Source organism: Papaver somniferum, chromosome 6, assembly GCF_003573695.1.
Source record: "Papaver somniferum cultivar HN1 chromosome 6, ASM357369v1, whole genome shotgun sequence".
In the NCBI taxonomy this organism is placed as follows: domain Eukaryota; kingdom Viridiplantae; phylum Streptophyta; class Magnoliopsida; order Ranunculales; family Papaveraceae; genus Papaver; species Papaver somniferum.
Window position 1 is genome coordinate 118808888 of NC_039363.1, and position 10402 is coordinate 118819289.

Sequence of the window (10402 nt, forward strand, 5' to 3'; positions counted from 1 at the left end):
CACTGATAAGATAGATTTTTTCTTGTTGCATATTTTTCATTAACAACTGATAATTACTGCATCAATCTCACTTATAGGAGTATAAAAAATGATGGTAATTTTTTTAGCAAACAAGCAACTATCATATTTGTAACAATTAACAAAAACCAGGTACTATTTGATTTAATTATTCTTTTTGTACATAATTTTTTTGCTTTATTATTGTTTTTAGGGGTTCTCGTAAGAGGAGTTGATGACAATCGCAATTATCACAAAACAACGATTAACACAACTGATTAATGCAAGCGAAAATTACAACTATCACGAAAAGCAACTGGTTATTATATGAGAAAACTTCTCAAGAAAAAGAAATATGCGGCTGTCAAAGTGCAGTTTAAGGATGGGAAACAGTATGAGGTCGAATTTGACACCTGCTCAGTTCTTTCTCTGGAAATGGTTCAAAGTGGCAAGAGCCTTTGTTCCCTGTTTCCGCGCTTGCTTCTTTAACTCGTGCAGTTGTATGTATTCACCAGGTGATTGAATGTAAAGGTCTTGAAATGGTTCGTCGGGACTGGAGTTTGCTATCTAAAGAAGTTGGTGATTTCTGTCTTAGCCAAATATTGTCTGGAGGGTACTACCACACTATATACTTTTTCTGTTCATTTTAGTTCATTAGCAGGGCTCATGACAGCCATGCATCACCTGTATCCACTTTCCTGAAAGGCCCTCTCTTCGATGCATTCCCCCCATAAATGTAATTTCTTTACCGCGTTCATTCTTCCAGATCAGGTGAAGATGTTATGTCAATTCATAACTCCCTCATGAAGGTACGAACCATGATACCATTGGAAATTAAATAGGGAACTGTCTACTTATTTCCTTTGAATGGGGTCATTGTCAACTACTAAATTTATTCGTGAATAACATAAAAGATCTAAGAGATGTCTAAATTGTACTGGTACAGAAGGAAATGAGGAAGGGGGAAGTCGCTCTTGAGAAATATGTCATCATGAAGACGTTGACAAAACCACTTGAAGCTTACCCTGATGCCAAAAATCGGCCGCATGTACAAGTGAGAATAAGGGACAACCTTTCTAACATGTGTGTATTTGATTTCCTGATCTTGTTCATAATATAGTTCCTCAATTTATTTTGCTTGGTACCAATTTTTCAGGTTGCTTTAAGGTTAAGGGAAGCTGGCTATTCGTCTGGGTTCTCTGCTAGCGATACAATTCCTTATATTATTTGCTGCAAGCAGGTATTGTCATTCTTGCATAGTTTTCCTTCTCTGCTGCAGTCAAAGTATAATAAACAGCTTAAACTATTTGTGCATTTCCACCTTTCCTAAAACGGGTAAATTCTGCCTGGAAATACTATGGCATGGGTTTCAACTAATAGTTACAATATGATAAATACATACTTAGGTGTATGGTATGATAAATTCTGTGAAATGGCTAATTTTTTTTCCATATAGGACATAAAAGGGGACCACCAGTTCCGGTTCTTCCGCTGGAATTGCTGACCGAGCTAGGCATCCCGATGAGATGAAAAGGAGTAACCGCACGTGGATGATAGATATCGACTATTACTTGGCTCAGCAGGTATGAAAAATTCATTCTATTTGTTGCTGATTTTTGCGCACAGCGCTGGTCCGTTTTCAAGTATCCAGTTCTTTGTTCGCAGATACATCCTCTAGTGTCCCGTTTATGTGCTCCTATTCAAGGCACAAATCCAGCACATTTGGTTAATTGCCTGGGTCTTGACCTATCCAAGGTTAGTAACACCTGTCATCAGACCAAATTAACTTCAATTTCCATGTTCACTTTAGGTGTTACTGACTATGTTAAACTGGTCTCTTAGTTTCAACCCAAAACTAGTGAAGTAACAATTAGCGGTTCATCTCCCTCACTCTTATCTGCAATGGATACTGATGATAGGTAAACTTTTCTCATCGAATACTGTATATGCAGCTACGCTCTTATGTGACATGTACTAGACTATAATGTTGGAAGAAGCTTTTGGTTTGTTTGCCCTGATGAGATACAATTGCAGATATAGCGGCTGCGAGCCTTTGAGGTTTTCATGTCCCAGTTGCTCTCGTACTTTTGAGTGTCCCTTCGTCTCCAGTTAGGCTTTGATGTTATCAAGCACTGGAAATCCAGTAGAGTCAAAAGTAGAGAAAAAATCTCATAATTTTTGGTGCAGATTGTGTTGCTCTAAATGCCAAGAGGAGGGTAAAGTTAGAGGTAGAATGACTTGTGCCATGATAGCTAACCAGGTAAATTGCTGAAACCAAACTGTTCCTTAAAATCTTTTTTATGCCAATGATGTTTCGGTGCGCAGTATTTTGAATAGATTCCTCATATGGCCGATATACACCTACCAAATAACTCCTCAGCCTGCATAACCAACATCCCTTTTAAGATATTTCTCTTTTCCCTTGTATGTTTGAAATGCAATTAAATGTTAAGCTAAACTTTTGAGCCACTTACTTGTATAAGATTCTGACTCTGGTAGTTCTAACAACTCGAATTGGCATTCTTAATCAGGTTAAAACCCAGGCAAAGAAATTCATTTCCACGTATTACAAGGGTGTGATGACGGTATTTCATTGCTACATCCCTGTGCATTCATATTAGACTATTAGTAAATTCTGAGAGTTCGATCTACCAACACAATTCTTCTATGTAATGTCTCTCGTTCTTCTGATTGTTTTACTTTAATTTCTTCTCAGTGTGATGACGAAACATGCAATTATACCACTCGAAGCCTTAATCTGCGAGTGATTGGTGACTCTACGGGAGGAATAATTTGTCCAAACTACCCTCAGTCTGATGGGCACATCGTGAGAAAGGTCCTCCTCACTCCAACCTCTTCATTCTCCATACTGTTCTTTTTGTTGTGGATATCTTGTTGATACACTTTAGCTAATCCTATAATTGCAGTACACTGAAGCAGATCTGCACAGGCAGTTTGCATATTTCTGCCACATATTGGATGCTGTACGGTTCGTCGAAAAGGTTAGGATTTTTCGGGTCTATTTTATGTTGGCTTAAGAGCTAGCACTATGGTGCACTCTATCCCTTCTCTATCCATCATATGTGGGGAAGGGATGGCACAAGGAAGCCAATCTCGCTATGGTGGCTTCTCATCCCTTCCCTACACCATACGGCTACTCAGTAGCCGTATGAGTCAACTCGTTGACTTGACCAATACGGCTACTGAGTAGCCGTTTCATAGGCTTGGTGAAGACGTATCCAAAACATAACGGTCTTTTGTCCCGAACCCACAATTTCATTCATACTCACGTAAATAAATGCAGTAGTAAGATCAATCTCTTCCTGTTGACAAAATTATTAACCATTTTGAATGAAACTAAAATATAAAGAATTGAGTAGTAAAAGATAAATATAAAAATCAAAGAGGTATAGTAAAAAGAAGAGAAATAAGAAATCAATTGATGTAGGAAGAAGAAATTGATTTGGTGTGGTTTGAGTAGAGAATTAGAGTGATATTTATAGAGCATTTTGAAAAAATGACCGTTGGGATCCGATGGTGGAAAAAATAGAGCCGTTATTAATGATGGATGGTTATGATCGGGTGTGAGAGGGGTGTAAACGAGAAAAGGTCCAGCAAATATTTTTTCTGAAACGGTTACTGAGTAGCCGTGTAAACGGTAATACGGCTACTGAGTATCCGTAAAACGTAAAAAAATACGGCTACTCAGTAGCCGTGTGGTTTTCCTATAAGCGGGATCAGATGTAATCCTCCATGTAGGAAAAGGGGTGAATATCCCTACATGAGTAGGGATTTGGGAGACCATAGCACATGAGAATTTGAATTTTTGCGGGATAGAGAGGGATAGGGAGGGGATGAACCCTCCATAGTGCTAGCTCTAAGGATCAACATCTGTAGTCATATACTAGGTTTTTAAGGGTCCCATATTTTCTCTTTAGTAAGGAGAACAATGAATTTCTGTATGCAAATTTTGGTGTGATGTGTAACCATCACAAATCTTCGGTATGCACTGTAATTGGTGCAATAGTAAATTAGATAAATTGGTGCCCGAAGACCATGGGTAACTGGATAAGCTGAGGTCTCCATTGTAAATTATCTTATGTCAAATTAGTTGTTTCTTACGTTTTTATGATTGCATTGCAGTTGGAGCTGGAGGTCCGAATACCTTTGCAGAAAGAACTTGCGAGAATTCAACCAATGGTTGATTTGGCCGCGTCAAGTGTACAGAAACTCCGCAACCGGTGCGCATATGGGTGGGTTCAGATAGAGTCTCTTTGCATATAGTAACAGCATTAAGTTCAATTATACACACTAGGATCTAACCAGTGCCTAACGGCATTATGTAATTGAATATCGGCTTTCAGCCTTCGCTATATATTTTGATGGAAAACCTTGACCATTTTCATTTAAGAAATGTGGAAGTGTGTAATTTATACATAATTCCACAAGAAGGACCTGTTGAAAACAAGGGGTTGAGTTAGGTGTTTGTTATGAAAAGTAGGTAGTACCATTGGGGGATGTATACCTAAAGGAGAAACTGTGTTACCAAAGAGGATCAGTAGATGGGAAACATTTTTGTTAATCATTAACTTCACAAGATAGCTTTCATAGGGTGTGAAATCACCTTCTTCTTCTTCTTCTTCTATGATAGACTTGTTGAGCCTTATCAGTTGCTAGAATTTCTCTAAAATCAGGAGAAAAATCCTCTTGACGAAGCTCCACCCAAGTACCTCCAGGATACAACCCAGCTAGGAAATCAACAGCTCTATTTATCTCTCTATAGCAATAAGTAACTTTCCAAGATACAAATCTCTTGGAAAACTCTCTAACCAGAAACCAGAGCCCTGTAGTCTCGAGCAAGTCGAGGTAGGGCAGGATACAATGTTAACTCCCAAAAATGTAGCTAAGTTTTCCGCCGTCGCGCGAAGCCTAGGCAACCCGCAAAACATGTATAGATTTTGACACATTCCGTGCCGCAATGGTTACGTAACAGGGAGTCGACACACCACTCTAGTTGGGTTTACGTATTCACGACCGTTAAAGTGCCATGCACATGCCTGGTGGTGCCCTTCCGTCAATTCCTTTAAGTTTCAGCCTTGCGACCCCTGGAACCCAAAAACTTTGATTTCTCATAAGGTGCCGGCAGAGTCCTAAAAGCAACATCCGCTGATCCCTGGTCGACATCGTTTATGGTTGAGACTAGGGCGGTGTCTGATCGTCTTCGAGCCCCCAGCTTTCGTTTGTGATTAATGAAAACATCCTTGGCAAATGCTTTCTCAGTTGTTCGTCTTTCATAAATCCAAGAATTTCACCTCTGACTATGAAATACGAATGCCCGCTAGCGCAACTCTCTAACTCGTCTCCAAATTTGTAATACATTACATGGTGGCTCAGGGTTAGTTAGCAAGTTATAAACAACCATAGAGTCAGTGGCAATATGGACCTTCAACTGACAGATCTTAAGAGACATTTTTAAACCCAATTCCACACCCTGTAATTCATGTGCCAGCGCTAAAATAGAGGGACTCTCACCACCAGTTGCACTTAAAACCTCAGCAGTATGGTCTCGAATGATAGCTCCAAAACTACCAGCCTCATCAGACTTTGAACCGTCAGTATTTATCATTACTTCATCAGTTGGAGCAGCAAGCCAAGTGCAATCAATTACATCATGCTGCACAAAAAGGCAATCAACCCTCCATCTGCTCATAGACCATCTGACAATCATATTATCCTCCTCCTTACACAAGGAAGTAGACATTTTATACCAAACCTCTTGAACAATAAGCAAACTCACTTGATCCCTAGAATTATGAAGAGTTCTAAATATTCTAGTATTTCGTTCTCTCCAAATATGATAAATGAAACTATTAAGAGAAAGTCTTTTGATAACGGATACACAATCCTGACCTGTAAAATTTTGAGAGCACCAGCTAATTTCCTCATCCCAAGTGTTTGCTAAAACTCTAACAAAACCTAGTTTTAGAAGTAATTCACTCCATATACCAGAGGAAAACATACAATCATGAAATAGATGATTCTCAGTCTCTTCCTCTCTTCCACATAGAACACAAGCAGCATCAGAAATAACACCCCATTTCAGAAGTTTACTTCTTGTTTTTAATCTTTTATAGAAGGCAAGCCAAGAAATAAATGAATGTCTAGGAATATGTTTTCGAAACCACACAGGATGCTTACAGTAAGGAGAAGGAAAATGATCAAAAATGGCAAGAATTTCACAGAGAACTGACCTGTAATGTTAGATTTCCAAAAAACGTGATCACTCTCATGAACATTAAACTCTGCAACAATGATTTGAGCCACCACATCTTGGACACTTTCTTCCATGAAAGAAGGAAAATCTCAGCTCTCAGCAGAAATGAAATCAGCTACTTTAGTATCATGAGAAGCACCAATAGTCTCTAGAGTAGTTGAATCAATCCAGTCCACTAATCTTCCTTTAAGGTGTCAGTTCTCATATAAGAAGCTAGTAGTGGTCCCATCCCCTAGCATAACACCAATATGTTGTTTAGCTCTAAAATTCTTCTCCAACACCAAGAAGAATCCTGAGGAACATGCATAGTCCAGAAGTCATGATTCTTGATAAGATTGCTTTTTACCCAAGAAGTCCATATAGTCTCATTCCCAGAAATAAGATCCCAGATATGTCTAAGGTTGGCATCCACATTTGTATACTCCAGATTCCTAACACTCAACCCGCATTCCTCATAATTATGGAAAATGTGAGTCCAGCTAATGAGATTATAACTTTTTTTTAGACCAGGACCAACCCACAAAAACCTTTTTAATTTAGAATTAAATCCTTTATCACTCTTTTAGGAAGTATAAAACAAGAAAACCAAAAATAAAGCATACCACTTAAGACAAATTTTATAAGTAAAGATCGTCCTGGATAAGCAAGGAAAATAGATTTCTAAGATTTTATTCTATCATCCACTCTTTCAAGAAGAGGTAAACAATCCCTGTAAGACAGTCTTGTAGACAATAAAGGAATACCAAGATTCGTAACTGACAATTCTCCTACAACACAATCTATAATTAGAAGAATCTGTTGAAGAGAGTCAGCGTCTACAGAAGAATGGAAAAGAGAAGTTTTTTATTGTTCATTTCAAGACCAGTGCGAGAAATGAATTCATCCAAGGAAATCTTAAGACTAAAAGCTACAAAAGTAGTACCTTTAAAGAATATCATGACATCATCAGCAAAACAAATGTGTGAGAAATTTGTGATCTTGCACCTGGGATGAGGGCAACCTTGTCTAAGAAGAGTGGCACTTAAAATTTCCATTGCTAACACAAACGTATAAGGTGAAATAGGGCAACCTTGTCTAAGTCCCATCATTTCCCCGAAAAAACCATAAGGGAAACCATTCACTATAACAATTTTTTTTGCTGAAGTAATGCAAAGATAAATCCATTCAATAAACTGATCTGGGAAACCCAATTGCTTCAAAACATAAACATAGCACTCAATTTAACTGTATCACGAGACTTTTCTCAAGTCAATCTTTAGAGCACATCTGGCAGAGCTATTTGATCTATGATAATTCCTTACCAGCTCATGTGCAACCATAATATTGTCCTGTATTGACCTTCCTGAAGTAAAAGCAGATTGATTCTATCTAATAAGACCACCCAAAATCCTCTTCCTTCTAAGAGATAAAATCTTGGTAATGCACTTATAAGTAACATTACAACAAGATATAGGCCTATAATATGAAACAACTAAAGGATTTTTGCTCTTAGGAATATATTGATAAAAGTGTTGTTTACTTCTTTTAAGATTTTAGATTTAGAGAAAAAATTCTGCACAACAACAACTAAATCATCACCCACAACAGTCCAACTACTTTTGAAAAAAATGGCTAGAAAACCCATCTCTAACTGGGGATTTGCTAGAACCAATAGAAAGCAGTTACTACTTCCTCTCTGGTAACATGCTTAATAAGGTCAGCTACATCATCTTGATTGACACAAGCCTCAAGACTCAAACCAAAGAAATCATCATTACCACCATCCTCCAAATGACTTCTAAAAAGATGAGAATAGAAAGAAATGCATCAGCAATATTTTTATCCTCAATAAACTTATATTCCGCAAGAGAATCAGTAATGCATATCCAACCTCCGGTTTAACCATCACATAACATACATGGTAGGTTGGGAAACCTACAATAAAATATTGCAAGTGCACAGTGGCTAACTAGCAGAACAATGGCAAGTACAGGTCGTTCCCACGAGGAATGTGAAATACTACTACTAATTAATATCAAAACTAACTAGTCGACAAGATGATGTTTGAACGATTTTCAGAAATTTGGAACAAAATGAAATAATAATAATTCTAACAGTAAACAAAATGAGAGCGGGTTTATTAGGATCTTCGGTTTTCACCAATTAATTATGCAAATTCTACTAGTCATTAAAAATATATTCAATGCATTTTCAAATATTGTTTCTCCGCTGTAATTTTCTTCGCTTCATGGGTAGTGATTCTAAAGCATTACCTATCAATCCTAAAGCATATCACGTCAAAGAACTTAACCAAAGCACTCCATATCAATTGAAAAGCATAAATAATCAAGAAAATCACATGAACAATAAAATACGAAGCCATATGAAGAAAAACTACTAGTCATTCAAATCATTATTGAGCATATAAATGTAGAGTCTACACAATTAAATTGGTTTCTACCTAAACCCTAACATGACTCTAGATAGACATGGCTTTATCAAAAACCATAAACATATTAAAATCAAACTATAGCTAATGAAAAATGAAGAATCGAAAACAAAACTTCAAAACCCTTCTCTCTTTACGGCCCTGTGGCCGGGCTCTTCTCTCAAATAGTCGACACCCCTTTTTATAACCTTCCATTTCTTTTATTTCATTAATCAAAGAATCAAAATAAATTATTCTATGAAAATATCTTGCATACAAGTTGATGACCTCATCAGTATCTTTCCCCAAATAGTATTGCCACCTCGTTCTTCCAATGAAATAATAATCTCTCCTTATTTCCAAAATCTCTCAAATGAAGAAAGAGTTACTTTATTTCCAAAATAATCTCACGTGTAAATATTCCTCAATTAATTCTTCACATGGCAAATAAATTATCTTTCCCGCTGGAATATATTTGTAATAAAGTAAGAAAGATAAAATACTCCCATTTTCAGTTTGCTTGTGCCAACCCCACTTTGATTTCAATTCATTTGCTGCGTTGTGCCTCGCCTATGAAACAATTTTATGCTGCTGATATAAATGGAGATACCAGGACAGCTACATTTTGTCATTTTTTCATTGTGGGTGCTGATATATGGAAATACCAGGCCAACCTCATTTTATCATTGTGGTTGCTGATATATGGAAATACCAGGCCAACCCCATTTTATAATTGTGATTGCTGATACATGGAAATACCAGGCCAACCCGGCTGCTGATACATGGAAATACCAGGAAAACCACATTTCATCATTGTGGTTGCTGATATATGGAAGTACCAGGCCAACCACATTTTTCCATTTTCGTCGCAAACACCATTAAGTCTCACATTTTACTGTTTATTCTCTGGATGATCGAATTCACTTGTACTTTCTGCAAAAGCACTAAAATAGTATTAGTAACTGAAATATTGTATCATAGCTAATATAAATATGGGTATAAAATGTAGCATATACATGCTTATCAATACACACACACACACATACACATACACACACACACACACATATATTTATATATATATATATATATATATATATATATATATGAGCAGATTATTTCATTTTTGGCACTCTATCATATTGGTTGGACAAGATCCTAGACGAATTGACCGCTAGTATAGAGCAATATTGTCCTCGGGTTGCCACTGATACTGGTGACAACTACCCTTCAGATGGTCTTTCGATACAAAATATATATATATATATATATGCTACTAAAAATGTTATATTAATACATAACCATATAAAGTATTGTCTCAAGTTGCAAACTCCCACGACCGAGTTCCTTGGACATGCTATAGCGGCACTATCATATTCAAATTGGTATTAGAATAACATTATACTTTAAATATAGGTTTGGCATACTGCCATGAATTCAAACCCTAGCTCATAGCCATATGATGATCAAATCACGATCGATGGCCTAATAATTGCGGCACACTGTCTAAGCATAGCCAATCCCATAACATATAATGCATACCCGATAACATCTTGGCTAGATATAGCCAATGCCACAATATAGTTGTTATAACTCATAATGCTTCATCTAAGACAAGAATGGATTAATAGGCTTAGCTGGAATTATCCCAAAGAAGTCGGTCAAATTCATAGCATAGCCAAGCACAATCAGGCAAAATATGGCATGTGTCATGTCCACCATTG

General features: G+C 37.1%; 1 protein-coding gene across 1 annotated transcript; it reads left to right on the forward strand.

Moving 5' to 3' along the window:
- The first annotated feature begins 333 nt into the window (after positions 1–333).
- LOC113286097 (DNA polymerase alpha catalytic subunit-like) lies at positions 334–4544 on the forward strand. The gene is made up of 13 exons (XM_026534810.1): positions 334–396; positions 513–610; positions 764–806; positions 944–1051; positions 1154–1237; positions 1454–1580; positions 1663–1752; positions 1840–1916; positions 2185–2257; positions 2529–2582; positions 2714–2833; positions 2925–2999; positions 4141–4544. The coding sequence occupies exons 6-13, from the start codon at positions 1524–1526 to the stop codon at positions 4279–4281; spliced, it is 687 nt and encodes a 228-aa protein (XP_026390595.1). The 5' UTR covers positions 334–396; positions 513–610; positions 764–806; positions 944–1051; positions 1154–1237; positions 1454–1523; the 3' UTR covers positions 4282–4544.
- Positions 4545–10402: the final 5858 nt, after the last annotated feature.

Coding starts and splice junctions, on each gene's coding strand:
- LOC113286097 (XM_026534810.1), top strand. CDS start 1,524: ATGAAAAGGAGTAACCGCACGTGGATGATAGATATCGACTATTACTTG. Junction 1,753..1,839: donor TGGGTCTTGACCTATCCAAG/GTTAGTAACACC, acceptor CTGGTCTCTTAG/TTTCAACCCAAAACTAGTGA. Junction 3,000..4,140: donor CTGTACGGTTCGTCGAAAAG/GTTAGGATTTTT, acceptor ATTGCATTGCAG/TTGGAGCTGGAGGTCCGAAT.